The 25,296-nt window shown below is 45.1% G+C and overlaps 2 protein-coding genes and 1 long non-coding RNA gene across 3 annotated transcripts in view; 1 reads left to right on the top strand and 2 right to left on the bottom strand.

The window, feature by feature from the left end:
• Nucleotides 1-39: 39 nt before the first annotated feature.
• Nucleotides 40-6,884, bottom strand: CDKN2C (cyclin dependent kinase inhibitor 2C). The gene is made up of 2 exons (XM_083742577.1): nucleotides 6,573-6,884; nucleotides 40-2,005 (listed from the first exon to the last, which is right to left on the bottom strand). Exons 1-2 carry the CDS (start codon nucleotides 6,699-6,701, stop codon nucleotides 1,610-1,612), a joined length of 525 nt encoding a protein of 174 aa, XP_083598703.1. The 5' UTR covers nucleotides 6,702-6,884; the 3' UTR covers nucleotides 40-1,609.
• A 3,929-nt stretch (nucleotides 6,885-10,813) lies between these two features.
• Nucleotides 10,814-23,579, bottom strand: LOC310846304. Its single transcript, XR_014565242.1, has 3 exons — nucleotides 23,205-23,579; nucleotides 20,612-20,669; nucleotides 10,814-10,920 (listed from the first exon to the last, which is right to left on the bottom strand). It is a non-coding gene; the product is annotated as an uncharacterized lncRNA (long non-coding RNA).
• A 100-nt stretch (nucleotides 23,580-23,679) lies between these two features.
• FAF1 (Fas associated factor 1) overlaps nucleotides 23,680-25,296 on the top strand; it is a 165,691-nt gene continuing 164,074 nt past the window's right edge. The window contains exon 1 of the mRNA XM_083742411.1: nucleotides 23,680-24,124. Within this exon, the coding sequence (XP_083598537.1) occupies nucleotides 24,080-24,124 (45 nt within the window). The 5' untranslated portion in view covers nucleotides 23,680-24,079. The remainder of the gene's footprint in view (nucleotides 24,125-25,296) is intronic.

Genomic DNA, 25,296 nt, shown 5'->3' with positions numbered 1-25,296 from the left:
GCTGAACACGGTGAAAATAAAAACAGATATGCTCCAAACTTCGCAACACATTGAGGCTTTTAATCAGAAAGCAGTATCAGAAGTGAGAGCATTTTAAATATGTGATAAAACTCTTATAGATTTTGTAGTTTATTCCTATGCAAAATAAATTTTTAACACCCTTCCTTTTTTTCTACTGGAAAGCTTAAAAACCAGAACTAAAACAGTCCATTTTAAATCACTTCCCCCCTTCTCATTTTTACTTTTAATATATGTTTTAAATCCTTCAGCTTTTATTCAATATAATGACGTTTAAAGTGATTCACTGACTTTCTAAAAGCAGGCTTTGACCTCGGTTTTCAAATCTTAACCCATAACAAGACATTCTTGTTCTGGCTTCATTATGTGAGAACAAATGGAACTATCTGGAGTAAATGGTGTTCAACCAAACAAGACTCGTTCTTGGAGCACTCCCCAAAAGGCAGTAAACACAAGTTAATCTTATGAATTAATCTCCATATTGCAAGGTCAGTTTTCGAAACTGCTGTGTTTGTGGTCATAATATCATTTTGTGAAAAGCAAATTGGTAAAACCTTCTTCATGTGGAATTCAGCGAGGGGAAAACTGATCTTTATAAACAAATCTATAAAAAACAAATACTTTTTTCTGATGAATTTCTGAACCTTCGACATTAAAACAAACACCCAGACACGTTTTGCTTCTCTCCCTCCCCTGCCCCAGCAAAGACACACTCTGTTAACCCACTAAACCTCAATCCTAAACACGTTTACTCTGAAGTAAATCCCAATGATTTCAACATTAGTTTCTTCAAATCAAGGCTGCAATCCAGGATTTGGCCCCATTGAACTCAGTGGGACTTCCTTCTGAATACACACATATACTGCCACATGCACTGCAAATGGTTTAGGATGGCAGCCACAATCGCAAGAAATACAAAATCAAAAGCTTTTGTTAGTGTCACCATCTAGTTAAGTATCTAGATGTATCTAAACACAACCAAAGTTCTTATTCCCCTCCCTCTTTCTCCCCCTTTTGGGCAAAGAAGCCCTTTTCACATCATGTCACACACTCCTTCATGTGTTTTTTCATATTCTTTTAACCTTTGTTAGGCAAGATGATATTCAGGGGAGGGGAGGAGAAATCACAGTAAACTTTCAAAGATCTTTAAAAGAAGAAGAAAGAGGAAAGTCATCTGCAAACATAAAGAGGGTCCTTATGCAAGTTGCATTGGCAGGGGAGGGTTGTTTTTTTCTTTTTTTAAGGGACGGAATAAACCAAGTAAAAAAAGAATTAAGAGAGACAGAGGCACAGAGCGAGAGAGAGAGACAGAAAGAGAGAGAGAAAGCCACCAGCCGTCAGGCTGGTTTTATTCTCCCGCCTTTGAGAAAAGCTGCTGCTACTGGCGTGATATTTCGTCTTCCAGAGAAAGAAAGAAAATCACCCCCACGTCTGCAATGGAAAGAGACCTACAATATTTACTGGTGTGGTTTGGTTAAGATGGAGAGACGGGACAGGGGGAGAAGGGGCGGGAGAGGGTGGGCAGGGGAGGCAGAAGCTCTCCTTCCTTCTGCCGGAGTCCGAGCGAGCGAGCCAGGCGCGGCCAGGGGCTTCAGTCCCCGCTGCCGTCGGCGCCCTCCGTCCGCCCGCTGCCTCCTGCGCGGCCCTCGAGCAGCTTGGCGACGGCGCTCCTCCTGTAGAGCTGAGCCAGGTCGTAGGCGGTGTCGCCCTTCCTGTTGCGGTGCCCCACGCGGCTGGCCGTGCGCTCCAGCAGGAAGGCCACGACGGGCAGGTGGCCCTCCTGCGCGGCCAAGTGCAAGGGCAGGTTGCCCTCGGCGTCCTCCACGTTCACGTCCGCATTGAACTCCAGCAAAGTCTGCAGCGTGTCCAGGAAGCCCGCGCGCGCCGCGTCGTGCAAGACGGCGAAGCCGGTGCGGTCCTTCAGGTCCGGGTCGGCGCCCCGCCGAAGCAGCTGCCGAGCGATCTCCGGGTTGCCCAGCTTCATCACCTGACGGGGGAAGGCGGGAAAGACAAGGGGGAGGGAAACAAAAGCACACGACTGAGTTGCGTTCACACGTTACGCGAGCGTGTACCTCACCATAGCACCCTAGGGCGTCCTTACCTCAGAGAGCCGTCGCTTGACCTGGGTCGGAGAACCCAGCCTATCGATTTGTATTTCACTGGGTCGAGGGCTCGTGGGGGGGGGGGCGCACCTAACGATTATCCTCTGCCTTCCCTACACCTTGAATACAATCATTTCGGTGGAAGAAGGTGGCGCCAGCTGCTATCTTTTTCGAGCTCCCCTGACTGCTCCGTCCTCAGGGCTCCGCTGCCTCCCTTCCTAAGGGATGCCATCCCGCCCCAGCCCGCTTTTAACAGCCGGGTGACAAAGGCAGAGGCTCAGGTCTTTTCCCAGGCAGGTGATGGAGAAGTTCCACCTGCCCAGTCACCGTTGCCCCTCAGAATTCCTGTGCTAGGAGGGGTAAAAACAAAATTAAAGGAGAAAATTCTACTGAAGCGATAGGGGGATATTCCTTCCTCTTAGGGTTACGAAGGATTCAATACCCCTGAAGAGTCGCGAGGGAGGGTATCTGACGCAGAACAGGGATTAATTGAAGAGGCAGACCTACTTAAAACGTGCGGGTGTGTGTTTCTTGGCAACATGCTGACATGATTTCGACGGAGGATCCTGAGGGCGGAGGGCGAAAACGTTCATGGAACCTCCGTCTGTTTTCCCCGCCAATTTGATTCCCTTCAGCCCCTGCGCGCTGACCTCAGCCTTGGGGAGCGGGTCCCACTGAAACCCAAGGGGTTTTATACCCTAGACGCGTTTCCTCGAGTGAAATAACGAGGTCTTGAGATAAAACAGTTTCCCATCTTGATACTTCGTCCTCATGATGAGGTGGGGCGGACAAAGCGTCTGTTTAGCAGTTGGTTTATTGTAATTTAAAAAAACCCCAAAACATCCTACCACGGTCGGGAGTCACGTAAGCATTCAATAATCCCACTCTTCACACCCACCCCCTTGTTAACCTTCAAGTGCGATTTAGTCATATCAGAACAGATGAAGTCAAAGGCACATAAGCAGGTTGAGATAATACATTGAACTGCACTGACTTGTTGTTAGAAATGTAAGCTTTGGGGCATTTACTTTAGATGTGGGGGGGGGGAGTGCGGGGGGGGGAAGAGACCATGACACACGGAAATAAAAAAACGGAGTCAGACCCAAAAGGAAACTCTGTCAGACTGAGCCAGGGAAAGGAGAAAACTTCAGTAAAGGTGAAAGTCAGTTCCAATGATGAGATGAGAGGGCTGGAATAGTACTAGGAACAGAGCTCTTCTGGTCCTGCCTTGGCAGTGAGCTACAACACAACCCTATTAGGTCTATATTTTAGACTAAAAAGCTTGTGTTTTTTTTTTTAAAAAAGATGACACATGAATAATTGAGAACAGCAGGTGTGCCACACCTGTTGACAGCACACCCTCATGAATGTCTTTACTCAGAAGAGTCTTCTACTGAATTCAGTTAGCCTTAATTTCAAGTAATAGTGCATAAGAAGATCACAATCTTAGTTTCATTTGGTATCTCTATAATCGCAAGAATGCAAATGAACACACATCCTGGTTTCCTCTAATAATCGGAGAGGGACAAACATATTCCTCAAATTCTTAGGCTTTGTTTGAATGGAAAAGTTTTCAAAGGTTGCTGGCTTCCCTAAAGGTCCTCCCCCCCTTTTTTTTTTTTACTTTTTGTGAAAGCACTCCAACTGCCACTAAAAGGATGGCTCTGATGATTCAGCATCATTCATACAGCTTCCTGCTAAGGCAAAGGTAGTCTGATATTGCCATTTTAAAATAAATAATTTTAAAAATTGCAATATGGAACCTGCATAATATTTTTCAGCACAGGAGCAGATCTGCCTCGTTCAGAGAGACCCTCAGGCATTCTGAATCTTCACAATGACTCCGGGGGAAATTGCAGTCAGTTCTTTTGTAATATCACACATTGAAGGTTATGTTTCGGTCAAGTTCTTTTCTTTTTGGAACATCCAGTTTTGAAGCATGATGTGTTCCTTATTTGCTTTCAATTCCACCCCCCCACCCCCAGCTCTGTTCTACCCACTCTTCTCGAAAGGAATAGCTATCTGTCTGTCTGCCTATCTGCTCCATACAATTTTCTACTGCAAGGAATTTTGCCTTCCACTCTTTGCATAAACAAGGGGGAACACTTACAGTAAACAAAACTGGAAAGAGCTGTAAAAATAAGTACGCCCAAACTTTGTTGAGGTGGGTGGGGAAGTGAGAGCCAGCTGATACAACAGCAGTAAGTGTGAATGGCATCTACAATGTGGAATATTGACTAGGCGATACCTGCATGCTTTGCTGTATAGCATCTGACTTCTCTCAGGCAGGTCTGGGCTGCAAATAGCCAGGAGGACTGCTAAGTCTTCTGGAAATTAATAGTAATGTTAAGTATTTGCAAAACACTCAGCAAGGTGAGTGGCTTCCCAACACCTCCAACACAACAGGTACTCCCAAAACATTTTAAACTCTCACTCAGCAGGGCCTTATGACACCTTGTACAATTTGAGGTAAGTAAGGAAAGCAGGATCAGGATGTGGAACAAGTTTCATTTAGTATACCATTTCAGATGTGCAGGTTGCTGATGTAGTATTGTTTTGACAAGGGAAGGGGACAGATACGAAAGAAAAGGCCTAGGAGCTTGGCCAAATCTAAAAGAGAGAGAGGCCTGCTTTAAAACATGCATATTCAAAATGCAGAAGGTGAGGAAGGAGAAAAGGTCAGAGAAAATAATAGTGCAATGCTGTCTGGATGAGCTAGAGGACCAAAGCCAAAGTGTGTTTTCACTTTCTTTGGTATAATATAGAGTAAGCAATATTGGGGACTGTGTTGACTATCAACTTTCTCAAATTCTATCATCCACCCACTAGTTTTCTCTGGATTATACATACTGAAAATAAGCAGTCAGCCTCTTCTATGTTTAGCTTTTATTCTAGAGGAGTGTGTGCGTTTGTGTGTATGCACATTTGGTAGCGTGCGTCAAATCCTTGTTTACGATGAAGGAGCAATAAAAAGTGGGTGTTGGAAAAGATACACGGGCAGCCAAGAGAGTTCCCTGATCCATCTCTGCCTAGAAAATACACCCCTGCAATTATTTTTAAAAATGGCAAAATGTGCCATTCAATTGTTGTGATCTGCTCCTGCAACAACTTGTTGGTTCTGCATTCAGAAGAGATCCATTGGAGATCCATTTTAGAGGCAGAAACCTACACACACACACACCCTGCTTTACTCAACAACCTCCCGGCCCTGTGGGCCTTGAAGCTTTCCTATTTGTAGGTCGGTAGAAGAAAAAGAGCCTAGAAGACCTCTGGGCATTGTCATCGCTCTCAGAAAAGGAAATAATTTAAGGATTATTGAAAGGAATTGTAAAGTGGGGGGGAAGACAGCTCACAGGCAGGGTTATTATTATTTTTTTAACTCTCTCTTTTTATTTCTCTCTCCCTCCCTCCCTCTCTCTCTCCCTCTCTCTCTCTCTTTAGCACCCACCAACATATGAGACATGTGGATCACCTTTTTGTAGTTTAAAGCACAAATCCCCTTTCTTTGAGAAGCCTAATCAGTAGTCCCAACTGCACTCTTGATCCTCTGCCTGGCACGAAAAAACACACCAAAAAAATCCAGTCGCAGGCTTTCACCTACGTTTCTACATCTCTTGCGTGACTGTCCCCCCCCCCCACACTTTTCTTTCCCTCGTGCATTGTAACACTTTCAGCACCGTTATACGATGTTCTTAAAAGAAAACATCTTTCAGCGGGTCCAGGATTTTAGGAACTGGAAGGGCTCCAGCTGCCGCCTCTAAATCTAAACAGTGGAAATGGGTGTATACAAGGATGGTACCTACGGCAAGGAAATCTTCGCCGCGTAGCGATCCACCAAAACACTTTAAAAAATAATAATCCAGGGCACTGTCTTTCCAGAGATTCAGATCGCCCAACTATTTTAATGTACATCTTAGCTATGCAGTGCAGATAGTAAACTTGGGGGGGGTAGCGATCACCGCGGGGAGAGAGAAAAAGAGAGCAGGAGAGTGAAGCCCCAAACTGACCTCGCTCCCATCAGCAAGAGAGCACCCCCGCTTTTAGAAAGCTAAACACATAATCGGGAATTCAAAGAATAGAAAGGAGGTGTTTACCGACCTGCAGTGAAAGACGACCTAGCCCGGATGGTTTCGTTCCCTCCCCCTCCCCCCTCCGCCACTTGCTTCTCTGCCCCAGAAAAAGGGTTGTTTTTCTTTTTTTAAAAAAAATCGAATTAACGTGTGGACGAGTTAGTCTACAGAGATTTTTTAAAAAGCATTACTGACCAGTTTTACTTAAAGTACGTCACTTTAGGGAGTTGGAGCCGCTAAAGTTATAAAATATGGCAACCAACTCGCTTTTTAAAAAATGCTGGGTGTTTTTTTTTTCCTCCCCTCTTAAAAACGGTTCGCGTCCCCGTCAAACCAGTTCACCTAGTGGCGAAAGATTGCCTCTGTCCGTCTGGATACCAACCTGCAGCGCAGTCCTCCCAAATCCATTTTGTGCATTGACGTTTACATTATTTTCCAACAAATTTTTAAGTTTTGCTAGGTCCCCTCTGGCAGCTGCGGACGCCAACTCATTCGCAAAAGGTTCGGCCATTCCTTGCGGACGATCGGCAGCGAGCAGATGACTTGCGCTTGCAATTTTTATTGTTGTTATTATTATTACTATCGCTCTTTTTAGCCGGGCATGGCATCGGAAACTGACAGAAGGAGTGGGGATGTTAATCTTCTGGAGTAGACCTTGTAGTAAATACTCGTAAAGAAGCTCCTTGCCAAAAGCCCGCCCCTTGGGTTCACACGTGACGCACACTGCTGCAGCTCCGCTTGAAAAGCAGATCTCTGCACCTCTAACACGCACAACGCTCCCCCCCCCTCCTGGAGGACCTTGGCCAGTGGGAAATAAATTGATATATACCCTTGCAGCCAGTGTAGTACGCGGCCAGAGAAACACGGCCGCGCTAAGCCAAACGTGCGAGGAGAAGCAGAGAAGGTGAAGAACAAGGTGGAGGCGGGGAGGGAAGGAGGGAAGCGGAGATGGGGGGAAAAGGAAAGGACTCACCGTTCTTTCCAGCGGGGACGCCCGAGATCCGACGCGCGCTCCTTTCCGCCGAAGAACCTCCCCTCGTAGTCTCGCGGGGGTCGCACAAACCAGCCCCCAGGACCTTCCTTTCCTCCAAGCAGCGGCAGCGAAGGAGTTAACCGCAGCCGGAGCTGCCAGATCGGCTGCCCTCCCTCCCTGCCTCCCTTCCCCGAGGTTGCTGGAAGCGCAGGAGTCTCCCCTGCTCCGCGCCACCCGACCAAGGGCGACTGGGGCTCTGTGGACCCGGCGGCGGCATGCTTCGGGCGGAGCTCGGCGGTCGCCAGCGATCTCCAGCCTGTGCACAGGCGCGCGCGGGAGAGGAGTCGCCGCCGTTTCTCTGGAGCGTCCGCGCCTCTCTCCTGGCGTCGCTCCGCTGCTGGTTTACCCGCCTTCATTCAACCGCGGGCGGCAGCGAGGGAGAGAGAGGTGCTGGGGGGCGGGGGTTGAGGAGCTGCCGCCGTTTCTTTGACAGGAGCCTTTGCCTCGCATCGCTCTGGAAAAGGCTGCGGAGAGGCAAAGGCAGCTTCCTGCAAAAAGCGCCTGCCGGGGTCGCCACTCTTCGCCCGGCTCTTTGCAAGCAAGCAGCCCCCTCTGCAGGAGCCCTTCGCCGGTCGCAGCCCAGGGAAGCCGGCTCTTCCTCCTCCTGCTGCTGCTGATTCCCCGCTTCTCGGTCTCCTTCTTCTTTCTTCTTCTTCCTCCCTCTCTTTCTTTCTCTCTCTCTCTTTCCTCACCCCCCCCCCCGCATCAGCTTTTTTTGAAAAGGAAAAACATTTGAGCGCTCTTTGACTTGAAACACCCGCCCACATTCTAACGGCAGAGATTTAAGGAGGCGCCAGCGAGTTGCCGGCAAAAGCAGGAAGGCCTTGCGCGGGAGGGCGAGTCCCGCCGAGGGCGCCTCCCACTCGCCTCTTTCCCCCGATGCTGTTGGCGGGCAGCAGCAGGCCTCCCTGTCCCGCGTTGCCGGACGAACGGACGGGGCCCTGCCTGCTCTCGCGGAGGGCCTGGGGCTCGCATGAACTTAATGCCGCGCACTTGAAAGGAAATCGCGCCCCCCTCCCCAGCACAAGCTGGCGCGCGCGTGCCCCTTTTCTTGCTGCTTTGCCATTGCTGCATCTACCTTTCGTACCGATCCCAAACCCCGCTCCCGCCCAAGCCCCTGTCATCTCCAGGGCTCCCTATAGGGTTTTGACGTCACTGAAGAGCTCTTCTCTAGCCCTAGATACAAGCCAAGCCGCCAAAACGATGCAAGCACGCTTCTTTTTTTTATCTCTCTCTCTCTCGCTCTCTTAAGCTTGCAAGGATTTTTTGCCAGATCAGCGCAGAGAAGGGTAAAGGAGGCGGGCCAAAAGTTAAGGCTACGTGTAGTGAGTGTGCCCTCCGCGCCACAATCTTATTTTTTCCTACCCGCGCCGCGAAGCAAAATAGCTAATCTCCTCGAAGATTCCTTTCCTTTCCCACCCCTTGCCACCCGGGAATAGTGACAACAGACCGGTAGAAAGGTAGCTAAAGGAGGCGATCTGCAGGTTTTCTTTCGCTGGGTCTCCGTTACTAAGGAGACGGCCCAGACAAGGTCACGTTGAAGGGTCAATGTCAGATTGCTCCGACTGTAGCAAACGAAAAAAACGTTCACTTCTCTCTCTCTCTCTCCCACCCCACCCCGTTGCCCTCCCGCCAGACTTGTGTCTACTGCTACACCTTGGAGAAAATGGAAAGCGGGTTTGTCAGCATTGCTGCTTATTTCCATGCAGGAATGAGAAAGAGAGGCGCCCTGGTGTACAAGACAGAAGGCAGTAGGGCAAAAAGGATTTAGATGCCCCTCATATAGGTGGATTGAAATGTATTCTAAACATTATGAGTCGTGGGAGCTGCACCAAACCTAAGCGAGCTGCGGAATCAAGAAGTGAATTCAACATGTCCTTTTAAAATAAGTAAGAAACAGAATCCAGGAATGAACTCCAGACAGGTTGTCCTCTCTGAAAGGTAGGTTGACTCAAAAGTGCTAAATAAGTCCAAATCAGGGACTCCCAAGCGTTTTGGGGCCTGGGTTACATTTGGAAACCTATAAAATAAGCACCACGAAATACCCAGAAATACATATCACAGCTATAAGCAACACCAACACACCCAAAAACAAATAAAGCACAGACAAAATAAGGAGACGGCACAACTGAAACAGGCAAAACCAAGCAGTATTAAAAAAATAACCCGCAAACAAACCAGCTCCCCACCAAAGGAAAGAAAAAGCAGGCAACAGCCACAAACAAAGCAGGTAAAACATGCCCACATGGGGCCTAGAGCTAGAGGCCTTCTAGGGAAAGGGAGGAGAGGATGGCTACATGCCTGCATTTTGCTTTCCAGACAGCCAACCAATGGTGAAAAAAGAAAAAGAAAACACAAGATAACAATAATAATAATAATAATAATAATAATAATAATAATAATAATAATAATAATTTATTTATACCCCGCCCATCTGGCTGGGCCTCCCCAGCTACTCTGGGCGGTTTCCATAAAAACCAAAAATACAGTAAAATATCACACGTTAAAAACTTCCCTGAACAGGGCTGCCTTAAGATGCCTTCTGAATGTCAGGTAGTTGCAAGCTACTAGTCTCAAAAACTCTTTGGTGCCCACAGGAACCACATTTGGGGCCCAAGGCCTAAAGTACATCTAGTTTGTGTCAGTAGGAATAAACCCAGTAGTTAATATATAAGGCTGGACAGTAATTGTTACACTCAATATATTTTCAGAGACATTTTGTTTATTGTTATTTAACATGCTCCAAAGCTGAACCTCAGCACCAAAACAGAGTTGGAGAGTTCTGGACAATTTTTTTTTTTTGGCTGCAAATAAAACTGCCAACATTCCAATTTTTGTTGTCTCTATTAAGACATTAATTCCTATACCCTAGTCTTTGTATTGGTAGATGGGTCAGGTGGGTGAATCAAAGGCCTGAGAGGTGAGTCAAGACTCTTAACACTCCAGTGCTAAATATATTTACATAGAGGTAAATATGATTGATTCCAACCAGTGGCGTAGCGTGGGGGGTGCAGGGGGGGCCGGCCGCACCGGCCGCAACATCTGGGGGTTAGGGTTAGGGGGCGCAAATCCACAGGTTAGGGGTGCAAATTACTTGCCTTGCCTCGGGTGCTGACAACCCACGCTACGCCACTGCTTCCAACAGAGTCTACTTGCATTTCAGTTGCTTTCAAAAGAGTCTACTGGCTTCAGACACCAGGCCCAAACATGACACAAAGGCTGTCAACTTGAAGCCTACTGTGTGGGAATACATTGTAGACAACCACAACAACTGAAGGTAATCAGTCTGGTTGTGTATTCACAGCAGTGACCAGGGGAGGGATGATCAGTGGGAGGAGCACAGAAAGAATAAACACCATGGTCCACCTGCATCAGCACATCTGCCCCAGCTGCAACAAAACATCCTCTCCAGCCACAGCAGTCACTGTAACCATAGGAGCCAACTCCGAGGGGCTGAGGTCCCTTTGCTCCTCCCCCAATAAAATATTTTCAGGGGCACCAATCCCAAAGTTGATGGGCATTGACATTCAGATGGTGTGTGTGCACCACCTATTGTAATCAATATGCAGGGTGGGACTTACCTGCCCCCCCCCCCCGATATTTTATTCCAGTTGGCATCCCTGCTTCCATGCACTCTCAAATTTTGCTCCGAGGGTTGGGGGACCACCTGGAACAGTTCTTGGTGGTTTGTAGGGGGCTACTGGGGGAAAGAGAAGAATGAATGAAAGTATGGTTGTAAGTGTCAGATTGCACCCCATGATTAGTAATCAAAGCAATTGTTCATCTAGTAGCATATTATGTGGCTTACAATGAGTGACTTCTTATGTCAGGTCCATTGAACTTGACTGTCAGTTGCAATTCCATTATGCTTATCCCACTTAAATGATGTAGGCTGGACATTCAAATGTAGATCAGTTCAGAGTAGCTAAGGGGCCTCCTTAGGATAGAACATGACCCAAACTGATTCCTATTGGTGCAACTGTGTGACCTGCTCCCGATTGTGCTCCTTTTCTACACTTGCTGTATTATATCTGACAGAGGAGAACAATGTTGGCTCAGTAATATCAGCCTACGCTGTTGTGCTGATGCAGCGTTGTGGCTCAGCCAGTTCCACCAGCACAGTGGCACAAGCTAGTGCAATGGTAATTGTGTCCTATCCTGCATCTGATATCAGTTGTGCTAAGGTTGGTGTGGCCTTAGGTAAAGGTAAAGGGACCCCTGACCATTAGGTCCAACTCTGGGGTTGCGGCGCTCATCTCGCTTTATTGGCTGAGGGAGCCGGCGTACAGCTTCCGGGTCATGTGGCCAGCATGACTAAGCCGCTTTTGGCGAACCAGAGCAGCGCATGGAAATGCCGTTTACCTTCCCGCTGGAGCGGTACCTATTTATCTACTTGCACTTTGATGTGCTTTCGAACTGCTAGGTTGGCAGGAGCAGGGACCGAGCAACGGGAGCTCACCCTGTTGTGGGGATTCGAACCGCCAACCTTCTGATCGGCAAGTTCTAGGCTCTGTGGTTTAACCCACAGCGCCACCCACGTCCCTTGTGGCCTTAGGTAGTTATGTCCAATTTATTGTGCTTGGTTGGGTGCTGCAAGAGCCATAGGATTGGGTTGTAAACCTGGAAGGTCAAACAGCCAAACTAGCATTTGTATTTGCCCTTTCAAACTTTAGTTTCAGGTGCATTTTATAGGGTTTGGGTCCAGGTTTTGACAATATAAGCCAGGGGAAAATACTGTCAATTTGTTTATTTGCGCAAACTTTTTAAAACCAACGTTCTTCCTGTGAAGCAAAATACAGTATAATAATAATAATCAGAATTGAACGTACTGTTAGGGAGCAGTTAAGGAGAGCTGCTGCTGGGAAGGTGTGGGAGTGGGAAGCAGTGGTTTTTGCCTCTTGATTCGCTAGCAAAGTATTTGGGGATAGATGATACCTGAACTAAGCTGTGTGTACAGGAAGTGGTTTGTATAGTATATGAGGGGAGCAACCTGGCATGTTTTACTGACACCTGGGTGAATAAACTGGGGAGGTATTCAGTGCAGCACCAGGCCAGTGAGATGGGAGCAGGGAGTTGTCATCCACAAAGATTCCATTGCTCTGTGATTCAGGATTGTTCCTGGTGTTGTGTCTGACAGACAGAGTAGGGATGTTGCTGATGTATTCCCCCCTCTGCACAGCCCTGCTGAATGGAGGAGATTGTCTCAGAAGTGTATTGTAAATTCCTTTAATGCTAGGAGCAGGATAGGAGAGTCTGCTTATGACCTTCATTGCACAATTGTCCTTCAAGGTAGATCAATTGTGTGCTGGCAGGCAGGGTGAAAAGCTGTTGGTTCCAAAGATACTCTGAGATAAAGCACCACAGGGAGGTGATTGCTCTTGATGCAGTCTCCCACCTGAAAGATTTCAACCTGGTTTATCAGAGCAGAGGAGCCTAAGATGTAGTTGATCATGCTACTTGCTCTCCTGGAGACAAATGTGAACTCCCCAAGCTGGTCACCTGGTAAGGAACCATTCAGGATCACTCGGTCGAAATGTACACACAACTTGGCAAGGCAAACTCCGGCATCATTGATATGGGTGTCTTTGGAATGTTGTATGCCAGAGAGAAGCTCAGGCAGGTGATCCTCAGTGTCGGAACCCAGCTCTCTTGCAAGCTAAAAATTGTCTTTAACCACTCTTGCATTGAAATTGAAATTGAAAGAGCCAGTGTGGTATAGTGGTTAAGAGCAAGAGACTCATAATCTGGGGAATCGGGTTCGCGTCTCCGCTCCTCCACATGCAGCTGCTGGGTGACCTTGGGCCAGTCACACTTCTCTGAAGTCTCTCAGCCCCACTCACCTCACAGAGTGTTTGCTGTGGGGGAGGAAGGGAAAGGAGAATGTTAGCGCTTTGAGACTCCTTCAGGTAGTGATAAAGCGGGATATCAAATCCAAAATAAATAAATAAATAAATAAATAAATAAATAAATAAATAAATAAAATGAAATTGGCTGCAATTAGCAGATTGATGTTGGGGAATTTGGTCTCCAGTTTTTCCAAAAGTGATGTGAGTTGGTTCCAATAGCCCACCAATGTCTGCTGGTTGGGGCAAGGGGGTATATATACGTTGATTATAATTAGATCCAAGTTTGAAGATCTCAATAAGAATTCTGGGTAATGCCACATGATTGGAGGGAAATGATTTCAAGATTATGCTCCTGGGTGCAAAGAAGGATTAGTCCTGCTTTATATTGGCCCATGATGTTGGATTTATGGGCTGGGAAGGAGTACAAATTGAATCCCTCCAGGTTTATTCCACAGTGAGCTGAAGTTAGCTGAAGCTTTGTGGTTAGGGAATGGTAAATGCTTCATTATGGAGCCATTGGCCCTTAAGGAGATGGTGGTGTGCCCTCTTCTCAATAAGACCTCCATGGACCCAGAAATGTTGAACAGCTATTGCTCAGTCACCAAAATGCACTTTGGGGGCAAGTTGCTCGAGGGTGGTGGTGATCCAATTGTCAGCATGCTTGGAAGATGTGGATTAAGCTAGGATAGGGCATTGAAATTCCCTTGGTGAACTTTGTCAGAAAATGGAAGTACAAACTTATTTCTTCCCTCTGATCTCTAAGTGGATTTTGATATTGTTGATCATCAAGTGGCTCCAGAGTTTGGGAACTGGGGGGCACTGTTATAATTATTCCTCCAAGTCCATTTTCAGAAAGCAGCAATGAAGGACCATTGCTTTCTGCCTTGAAAGCTAACTTGTGGTGTTTCCCAGGGTTCAGTTTTGTCCTCCATAGTCTTTAACATCTATACAAACCCACTAACAGATATCATATGGGAATTTTGAGTAAGCTGCCACCTGTATGCTAATGACATCCAGTTCTATCTCTCTATTCCATCTGAATGAGGAGAGGCAGTACAGGTGCTTAACTATTGCCTAGAAGCAGTAATAGGCTGAATGTGGACCAATAAATTGAAACGGAATCTAGACAAGTCAAAGGCACTATGCATTTCCGGTTCTAAAGTCTGGGAGACAGCCAGTTCTGGATGAGGTTGCACTTCATGGAAGAAACAGGTGCAAAGCTTGTGGGGGTGTACTTATTGTCACCTGAGGCCTACATGCCTAGCAGTGCCTATTTCCAGTTCTGGCTGGTTCACTGTCTATGGCTCTTCCTGGCAGGGATAGCTTGGCCACAGTAATCCATGTTCTGATAACTTACAGATTGCACCATTACCGTCACTTTATGTGGGGCTGCCCTTGAAGAGAATTTGGAAGCTGCAGCAAGTGCAGAATGCAGCAGCAAAGCTGTTGGTGAATGTCTCTGCCTGGATATATATTATGCTGGTTTGAAAGCTTTGCACCAGTTGCCAATTTGCTACTGAATCCAATTCAAGGTATTAACATTGCCATAGAAAGCCCTAATGACTTGGGCCCCAAATATCTGAAATAATGCTTCCCTCACATCAACCTGATCAGGTATTAAGAACAGCAGGGGCTACTGTGTTGGTATTGCCACCCCCATCTGAGGAGCAGAGGTGCTCAAGAGATCCTTCTCTCTGGTAGCCCCCGGGTTGTAGAATGACCTCTCCTCTGAGTGGCATCTTACACCTTCACTGTATGCTTTTCAATGATTGGTGAAGATGCACCTCTTTACCCAACATTTTGGCTGCATGGATGTCTTCTCATCTCCTGCCTTGTTGTGCACTACTATCCAATGCTGCAGTTTGCTTTTGTTATCTTGTCACTTTATAGTTTTATTTTATCATTTAATGTGTTGCATTTATTTTAAATGTGGCATTTTCGTAAGCTGCCCTGGGACTATTTGGTGAAGTGTGGGCTGTAAGTAATAATACGTAATGTTTATGTTTATGTATATGGATGCATATGTGCACATATATGTATATGCACACTGTATCAAATACCAGCATTAAAACTATAAGAAGTAGTTTTCTTCTTGCTGTGCAATCCTAAACATTATTTCTTAGCCTTCTGACATTCCACTGTGAACTTACCTCCTAGTAAAAGTCTATAGTCTTACTGACGGACCAATCCTTTGCATGTTTACTTGGAAAGAAGCCACAGTCAGTTCATTGGGACTTACCTCTGAAGAAATGTGCACAGCTCAAGCAGTTAACACATAAATGTTTATTCAGTGACATGACTTCACCTTTTGACCACCGCAACCACTACTAAACATTTATTGAGCACCTTGATCTGGTAGGCAATTCCTAGCAGCTAGGGATTGTATTAAAACACACATATAATATGAGTCTTGCACAGAAGACATACAGTAGTCGTGGGGAACATGTGGTCATAGAATCATACAAATGCAGAGTTGGAAGGGACCTAGAGGATCCATACAGGGATCATGCCCATGACCTTGGCATTATCAGTATCATGCTCTAACCAACGGAGCCATCTAGATGTAGATAGGGACACGGGTGGCGCTGTGCTCCAAACCACTGAGCCTCTTGGGCTTGCTGATTGGAAGGTTAGTGGTTTGAATCCACAGGACGGGGTGAGCTCCTGTTGCTGTCCCAGCTTCTGCCAATCTAACAGTTCAAAAGCATACCAGTGTGGTTTCCGTGCACTCCGGCCTCCGTCACGGTGTTCCGTTGTGCCAGAAGTGGTTTAGTCATGCTGGCCACATGACCCAGAAAGCTGTCTGCAGACAAAGGCCGGCTCCCTTGGCCTGAAAAGTGAGATGGTCGCTGCAACCCCATAGTCGCCTTTGACTGGACTTAACCATTCAGGGGTCCTTTACCTTTACACCTTAGTTGAACTCCAACTCCCAGTAGCCCCAGGCAGCATGGCCAAAGGTCAGGGATGATGGGAGATGTAGTCCAACAGCATCTAGAGGGCTGGTGATTCTGTCTCTGGTTTACAGTTTTTGTCCTGGGGTTCATCATGACACCAGAGGGGTGGGATGAGGCCATTAAGAAGAGTAATGTGGATGCTATGAAAATAATCATTATTAATTTTCTTCTTATTCTTCCTCTTCTTTACCACAACAACATCTTGGGAGAGATGGTTGTAGGACTTGGCTAGGCTTGGGTACTATGAACCTTGAATTCTTTTTTCTTTTTGAGTGGGGTATTTACTGTTCCATCTCAGACACCAAAATAACTTTGGTCAGCCCTGGGTGGGAGGTTAGGGGCTGGCAGTGAATAATGAGAATTACAATGAAACCACCCTCTTCACACACACTCATTCTGAAGGGTAAATAATAATTTTTCCTGTTTTCTGGAAAATCATTATTTTGTATTGAATGAGAGGGAAAAGAACTCCATTTCTATTTACAATAAAATAAAACTGCATATGATTTACCTATTATGCATTCACCTCATTTCTGTTCATTCTTTGCATTTTGGAACCATTTCAGTCATTCATGTCTTAGAATGGCTATAAGCTTTCTTTCAGTGTTGCCCGTAGGAACTGAAAATGACTAATTCTCAACCTCAGCTGATGTCTGTGGATGATATTGCAACATTGTTGACAATGCAACAATTTTAAAGGCTGACAGGAATGGAATGGCTTTCACCCAATTCTCAAAACTTGCTTTTCAACTTTTTACATTTTTTTGTTTTAAATAGCCACTTTGTAATAACGTGTGGGTGGACTTATTTGCAGCTAAGTATATATACGCTGTTTGGCACAAAGATACAGGTTGTGCATATCACGGAATGTGTTTAAAGCCAAACCCTGATGGAGGGCACTACAAATATGTAGAAGACTCTGGGCAAGAGCTGTATCATCTGTCAGTTCTAATAAAAGTTACCAAAAGCCTGTAACAGAAACTTATATCAAGAATTACCACTGTCCTTCAATTATCCTTTTTTTTGAAATTGGATCCTAAAGGACCTTCTTATTCTCCAACCTATGTTCTGGTCCCTTTTTGTGGAGAAAACAAATTGCTGAGCATATACTGTATACATAACTGGTTTAATCTTGTACCCATTTACTTTGGAGCAAGCCTTATTAAACTCAGTGGAACTTAATTCTGAGTAGCCACGAACAGGATTGCACTGTTAACCTTGAATTGCCTTCTCTGTTTTTAGTTTTCAGCTCTGTCATATGCCTCTGCTGTTCAGCAGGAAGCATATGGATTCTGGATGGGTTTGTATACATCTCTTGATAAAAGCATCAAGAAGTCATTAAAATGCCAAAAACAAATCTAAACCTCTTGCAGCATTTTGTCATTCCTGCAACAGTCGGAATCAGCTAGTGTCTGTTTGTTATTTTACCTTGGGGGCTTTTGTGTCACCATAGATTACATAGAAGATTGACCAAGGCAGACAGGATTAATGATACTGTACTAGCTATAGAAGCAGACTTGTTATATGTGTACAAAGTTTCCATCTGCTTCCTAACATAAGCCCCCCCCCCCCCCGGTATTAAAAAACATGGGAGACCCAAAGATTAATAATTTTTCAAGAAGAAAAACTTAGGTTACTCTTTAGAGCATTTTCACATGTGAGGCTAACAAGCGCATGGAATCTCCCGCTAGTTCCACCTTGTGTGAATTATGTTGATGCAGGACAGAGAACAGAAGAGAAATGAAAGGTATGCTCCTGCCCAGGGTGAGGCATTTTTGGTGGCCATATGAAAGCACCCCCCCATGCTGCCTTCCCAAAGCTGGGTGAGTGAGGTGCTGGGCTTTGGGAAGGAAGCGTGAGGGCTCTGACAGTGTCCCAGAGTCCTTCCACCTCCTTCCCAATGCCCTGTTTATGCTTTCTCAGCTTTGGAAACTAGATGGGAGGGCTCTAGGACCCTGCTAGAGCCTTGTGCTTCCTTCCCAAAGCCTGGTACTTTGCTTAGACAGTTTTGGGAAGGCAGTTTGAGGGGAGGGGGCATCAAATTTTGGCCTTGCTCCCCCTTGTCCAACAAGGCAGTGAGCAGCCTGCAGATTCTGTGCCAAACTACTCTTGTGGCCCAGTTGGTATGAAAAGTTTGGTCATACTGCTCTAGCCAATGAAGGTTTAATAAACACATTATTGACAGATTTAAGAACAAGACTATTTATAGCACAATCTTATACATATCTACTCTGAAGTAAGCCCCAATGAGTTTAATGGGTGTTTCTCCTAGGTAAATGAGCATAGGGTTGTCCTTAATTAAGATCACTACAGACTATTTGGGACGCGGGTGGCGCTGTGGACTTGCTGATCAGAAGGTCGGCGGTTCGAATCCCTGTGATGGGGTGAGCTCCCGTTGCTCGGTCCCTGCTCCTGCCAACCTAGCAGTTCGAAAGCACGTCAAAGTGCAAGTAGATAAATAGGTACAGCTCTGGTGGGAAGGTAAAAGGCGTTTCCGTGAACTGCTTTGGTTCTCCGGAAGCGGCTTAGTCATGCTGGCCACATGACCTGGAAGCTGTACGCCGGCTCCCTTGGCCAATTAAGTGAGATGAGCGCTGCAACCCCAGAGTCGGTCACGACTGGACCTAATGGTCAGGGGTCCCTTTACCTTTACTGACTATTTGAGCAACAGGCATATCAAACATACATATCTTTTTAAGTGAGTTCCACTAAAAGGAAGAATCTTAGTTCAGTGATAAGAGTACCTGCTTTGCCATGGAGAAAATCCAGGTTCAGTCTCTGGCATTTACCCAGATAGGATGGGCAATTTCACCTGTTTGAAACTCTGGAGAGTGGAGACAATACTGAACTAAATGAAGCAATGTTTTGGTATAAGGCAACTTCTGATGTTCTTAAGTGTTCCAGGAGGTAGGTTTTTCTGTATCAATTCCTATCATCATCATCATCATCATCATCATCATCATCATCATCATCTCCTTTTGTCTTCCTCCTCCATAAATAAGTTTTGTTTATCTAAGACAAATTCATAGATCATCATGTCAGCTGAAGGTATGAATCAGTATATTTCTACCACTGACATTTCACCTTTAATTATTTGTAGATCCAAACAGATGATTCAAACATTTCACCACCCTCACAAACACTGTGAAAATACTTCTGTGGGGTGCGGCCATAATATTTGTATGCTACTTATTGTGTCATTCAGCCCAATTGTGTGGGGAATAACCATTCGAGCACCACAGGTTCCTGGAGGTAGCTGTGCTGGCATAAAGCAATTCCACACAACTGGGTGGCAAATAACCCAGTTGTGTGTAGAATTATTTTTCACTGCCTCAACATGGCCCTGAGGGGATTTCTGTATCTTTAATAGCAGCATAGCAGGAAAAGTCACAGCACGTAGGGCTTTTCTAATCACCTTGTCGCAGTGATATGAAAAATTACACCAGGTGAAATGTTCACTTCAATGTGAATCTAAAGTTACAGAAATTTTCTGTAACTGGAAGTTCTAATTACTTGCTTTACCTGGGCAACATATACTGCAGTGGAAGATCCCGTTATCGCTCTCTGTGCCTATACATAGATGCCTAAGAGGAAGGCATGCTTGGTAAATCCACACCATGATCAACTCCTGCCCAGAAACCAATGTCCCCACTGTGGAAGGATGTGTGGGTCCAGAATTGGCCTCCACAGTCACTTATGGACTCATTGTTAAAACCATGTCTATGGAAGACAATCTTGCTTGGCTATGAGTGATTGCCAAAGAAGAAGAAGAAAGATGCCCCTATGCTTGGACCTCATGTCTGTGGCACTCTGAAGCAGAGCAGGAAGATAAATTACAGTGGAAAATAGGAAAATGCCTTATATTGCATTGGACAATTGGTCCATCTAGCACAAACTATCTATGCTTATTGGCAATGGTTCTCCAGGGTTTCAGAGAGGGATCTCTCCCAGCCCTACCTGAGGATTCTGGGGATTGAATGTGGGACATAGCTGTCAACTTTTTCCTTTTCTTGCGAGGAATCCTATTAGGAATAAGGGAATTTCCCTTAAAAACAGGGAAACGTTGACAGCTATGATGTGGGACCTTTTGCATGCAAGGCCCTATTGGTGCTGCTGCTACTGGGTATTGCCCAGTTGGTGTTGACCTGTGACAGGGCCTTCTCAGTGGTGGTTCTTTATTTCTGGTATGACCTCCCTAGTGAGGTGTGGCTGTCCCCCTTCATTAACTTTCAGGACGAATTTGAAAACATTCCTATTTTCCCTGGCATTTGACGGCTGAAAGTTTCTGTTTCTGGTGGCCTTGAAACTATTGCTATGAAAGTATGTAATTGTTATAAGGTTTTTTAAAAAAACATGTTGCTGTTTTATTTTTAATTGTATTGTTTTTACACTGATGTTTGCTGCCCTAGACTCCTTTGAGAGGAAAGGTAGGATATAAATTTAATAACTAACTCAAAAAGTATGTACTCCTTCACTGAAATATGACCCTTTCCATGGTACTGCAATCTTAGACAGAAGCAAATCCCATTGAGTTCAATAGGATTTGATCCCAGGAAAGCGTGTTTTTGCCCAAACGTGTCTTACTCACAGGAAAGTGTGTGCATCTGATATCTCATATTTGTTTCTTCCCCCAGGACTCCAAATGTCTAGATAAATTATCAGAAAGAGATACATTATTTAGATGTCAAGCAAACCAAGCACAAAGATTTTCCTGTTTGCTCTAGTAACTCTTTGCTTAATCCTAGTTATATCTTAACAGCGCATACATGAATATAATAACCATGTAAACAAAACATGGAGACTGTGACTTTGTTATGTTTGACAGGTTCAGCTCGCTAGGCAGGTAAATCCAGGTCTCACTGAAAGCTGTCAGGAAATAGATGTGAAATAATAATATGCTTTCATCACCATCCAAAAGGTGAGCTGTCGTTTAGCAATGAAATTAAAGGAACAACAATTGGAAAATGGGTAGTATAATCTGCATTAGTGTATAAACTGGCATACTCATGCATATATGTCCCACTTTTTCAGTGAGGCAAACTAGGAAAATTCACCACTTGGAAAAGCTCTGCTGGATGGGTCCTTGCAGGTGCACTGATGGCAGAGAAGTAAGCTCTGAAGTAGGCATGATGGTGTAGTCTCATCTGTTTCCAGTCAGATTCAGACCGAGTCTTATGCCACTTGTGCTCTAGCCACCTACGCTCCTCTTTCATCACATGCAGGTCACTAGAATACAAAGGCAATCTATGTGCTCTCTACAGCAACACTGAGGGCAATCAGGAGTGATTGTGTCAATGACTCTATGCATCTTAGCATTCAACAGTGGGACAAGAGCCTTGACAGGAGCACCAGCCATATCAGGAATATTAGGAAGACTTTGGGCACAATCAGCTAATGAAATCCACAGTTATTTAAACTTAAATATATCAAAGAAATCTACTTCCACATTAATTCATTTAGGACTGCAGTGCAAATCTATGTTAGCACACTTAGGTAAAAGTAAGCGTAACAGAATCAACAGGTTTTTATTTTTGTAACTAAATTCCCCCAGAACCACTGTAGTGCAGTGGGCCTATGGCTCCAAGCATCAGTGTGACTTAACTCTGACTAAACCTGCCTATAATTTCTTAGTATGTCTGGGTACTGGTATTAGTAGCATAGTGCACACCAAGGCACTTTATACATTCCTTTATACATTCCAGACATGAGATCTGGTATTGAAAATAGGTTGTGGGCTTGGTTCAGATTAAGTACTTCATTGTTCCTCCTTTTTCAGTCACCACCAGTAAAGTCTAACTTAAAGCTAGGTTATATTGAGTCACCTTGAGAATTGTCACAGTAGTAGTCTTTAGTGCAACTATCAAAAAACAAATACCATAACGACCCAAGGCACACTCCTGAATTGGGGAATATCGGGAATTTAGTAGTCATTTATTTATTTTTAGTGTCTTGTCATAGCAAATCAAAGCAACTTACAATATTTTAAGCAACACACACACACACATTAAAAGCAGCAGTTTAGAAAATTGGAAAGACAATTTTATTTTTAAAAAGCTAGATAAAAACAATGCACCTATGCAAAAAGGCCACAGATAAATAAAAGCCAAAGGCCTGATGAAAAGGGTATGTTTTTGCCTGGTACCTAATGATGGTGCCAGACAGTGCTTTCCCCCCCCTCCTAAAAAAATGTTTAGGGGTACTCTCATTTTCCTATTCATATTGAAATACTGCCCCTCAATGAGGCCAAACTTAGATTCACAAAATGTTTAGGGGTATGCGTCCCCTCAGAAAAAAGCACTGATGCCAGGCAATTGTTGGGGAGAGCATTCCACAAGTGGAGAGCCACCACTGAAAAGGCCTGTTCTCATGTTGCAGCCTTCTAGACCATGTGTGGAAGGGACACATGAAGGGCCTCAGATTCAGCCAGATCAAAACTTAAGAATCAAAATGCTGTATCTTCTTTAACTCTGGTTCTGGCCAGAAAAACAGTGCTGGAAGTAGAAATATAAATTCTAGATACAGCCACTTTATGATGAGAATGATTGCCTTTTTACTGCAGTTTGTGTTAGTGCTTTACAGTCACCGCATGGTAATCCTGTGGATATCTCAATTTTAATTTAGATCTGACACTCATTCAATAATATGCAATACATGTTGATCCATCCATAAGATACAGATGGGTGTGGTTACCCCCCCCCCCCTAGGAAGACACCAAGAGATTGGTGTGGCTAGAATGATGTTTGGTAGTGATTGGTACAGCTAAATTCACACATGTTCACCTTGAGTTGCCACCTTTTTTCAGGAACGGGCTGTTGCTCCTTTATAAGCTACACAACATGAAAAAATTCAACAGGTAAAGTTCCCAACAGCTTGCATTGCCAGGGAAAAGCATGACCTACGAAATTCATGTCCACCATGCAGGCTAGGCACAGAAACACTATTAAAAAGAAGTGGCAATCCTTACACCTTCTATTTAAGACGTGGCCTCTGAAGCCACCCTGAGATCCACAATTTATAAAGCGCTCTCTATACATTTAGCAAAAAGAACAAAACGCCCCCTCGTTCCCAAAAGCTGCAACCTTTCCTACTTGGAAATAATCCCCACTGAATTTTACTTAGAAGTCGTACTAGCTTCTGGAGCAACGGTGCTCCTTGGGAACAGGATTGCACCCTTTACTTACTTCCTAGAAACACGCATATAGGCTTGAGTTGTTGGGAGTTTCTGTTGCATTTCCGGATATAGAGTCTTCGTCGTTCTCTCTGCTGGAGAAGGCCTACACTACAGTAACCCCGTGGCACAGGACAGAGAGCACGTGAATTTACGACAGCTCCTCTGAAAGCGCACCACAAAACCCTCCTCTCCTGCGCCTGCAGTTCCACCAGCAGCAGCTATTTGCCGAGCCCACCTTTGCAGCTCCTCCGCCGCCGCCTCCTTCCCTTCTGCAAGGAAGCAGGAGGAAGAGGCAGCGGAGGGAGAAACCCGCCCGCTCCAGCCTTCCCTTTCTTTCCCTGCACCATTTTAGGCCAGCTCCTCGGGGCGCCCCCGGTGCAATCTGCCCTGCTGCTCCTTGCAAGGCTCATTCTGCCGCTCCTTACACAACCCGTTGCTGGCCTCCCCGCCCCCTCCCGGCCCGGCCACTTGCGAGCATTTGACAGAAGGACGAGTCACGTGGCGGCCGGAAAGCGTCTCTTTGCGACCTCAATGACAGGCAAAATGTGCGACAGCCGCTTGCAAGGCAGGGAGGAAGCTGCTCTGGAGTCTCCTCTCCTTCTTTAAAGGCAGGGCTGGTTGCTGCCTTGCACCCTTCAGGTCCGGAGTTCTTCTTCCCCGAGCTCCCCAGTAGCCGGGACAGTGGATTTTGGGAGAGGGGAGATATTTGGGGAGAGGCTCCGAGGGGTTTGGCTGAGTTTGGAGTTTTAGATGAGCTCTTAGCCTCCCTTTCTCTCTCGTCCCCCCACCCCCCGCCCCAGCCCCAACTCCCTGGAGCCCGGTTCTCGCCAGCAGCAACCTGCAGGTGCACAGTTCAGATAGGAGGAGGGGACACTACCGGCTGCAATGGCGTCCAACATGGATAGAGAAATGATACTGGCTGATTTTCAGGTAAATTTCAAATTCCACCACATCCACCACTGCCATATTCTGATCATAATCTTTCTCGCTCTTTTTATTATTGTTATTTTTAAAATGGTTCCTTTTCTCCCCGTTTCTCTGCTTTCTGTGCTTTTGTGGGGAGATTTTCGCTCTGGAAACGTGAGTCTCAAACAGCAGTGGGATAACAAGGAACAACAACAGCAACAACACTCTGGAGGTTGTTTATCCATTGTATCCAGTTTTCGGTATTCAAGGGGAATAAATAAGTCGAAAAAAAGCTCCTCCACTTATAAACAAGGCATTTATCTCTGTGCTTCACAAAGAAAAAACCACCTCAGATAATATGCATATGTCTTTGTTTTGTTTTTTTTGTGTTTGTTTTTTTAGGTTTGTATCCTGATCTCCCTGATTCATTCTGACCATCCCTGTGAGCTTTTAATAATAAATTGCAAGGGGCAGGGACTAAGATGCTTTCATTATAAGGGGCTTGCCAACATTCCAGGGGCCCATACCTGTTTCACTCATGGATATGAGAGGAAAGATGTTAAAGAAGGGGGTAGGGGTGGAAAAGACATCTGGAATGAGAAAATCCACTGATTCCCTTTCCACTAAAATTGATTTTCAAAACATCCAGTTTCAAAGAGATACATAGTACTTCTGTAAGAGCTTCACTTTATCTATGGTGTGTATTTTTTGTGATATTTTGATATTCTTCCATTATAATTTCAGTTAATAAGGCAGTTTCCTTACCAACTTCCTGTCTGAGGAAATTTCCTAACAAGAACTTGTTCTGAGTCCAAATAGGATACAGTCCAAATCTGAAATATTTACTTTGTTGTACATATTTTAAAAGTATAATTAGGAAAAAGCAGTGCTCTCTTGTACCATGCTTGTTCATAGGTATTGGGATCTTATGTATGTATAGTGTGTATGTATCTGCATAACATTTAAAGATATACATAGTACTCATAGTTCTAGGGACTTATCTTTATTTCTGAGTTAAGGCTAAAACCCAGTATCTTACTAAAAGTGTACCTTTAATAATTTTCTAAAAAATATTTTCACTTCTTCCTTTCTGCATATGAATGCATGCTTTTAAAAACAATAATCAAGGTATATTTAATTTTCTTTTTTCATAAAAAGTTGAATGCATCCTAGTTCCAAACAAACTCATTAGCATG

This window comes from Podarcis gaigeae (assembly GCF_964106915.1).
Source record: "Podarcis gaigeae genome assembly, chromosome: 6".
Classification (NCBI taxonomy): Eukaryota; Metazoa; Chordata; class Lepidosauria; order Squamata; family Lacertidae; genus Podarcis; species Podarcis gaigeae.
This window is presented reverse-complemented; position numbering and strand designations above follow the sequence as displayed.

Coding starts and splice junctions, on each gene's coding strand:
- CDKN2C (XM_083742577.1), bottom strand. CDS start 6,701: ATGGCCGAACCTTTTGCGAATGAGTTGGCGTCCGCAGCTGCCAGAGGG. Junction 2,006..6,572: donor TTGGGAGGACTGCGCTGCAG/GTTGGTATCCAG, acceptor TTCCCCCGTCAG/GTGATGAAGCTGGGCAACCC.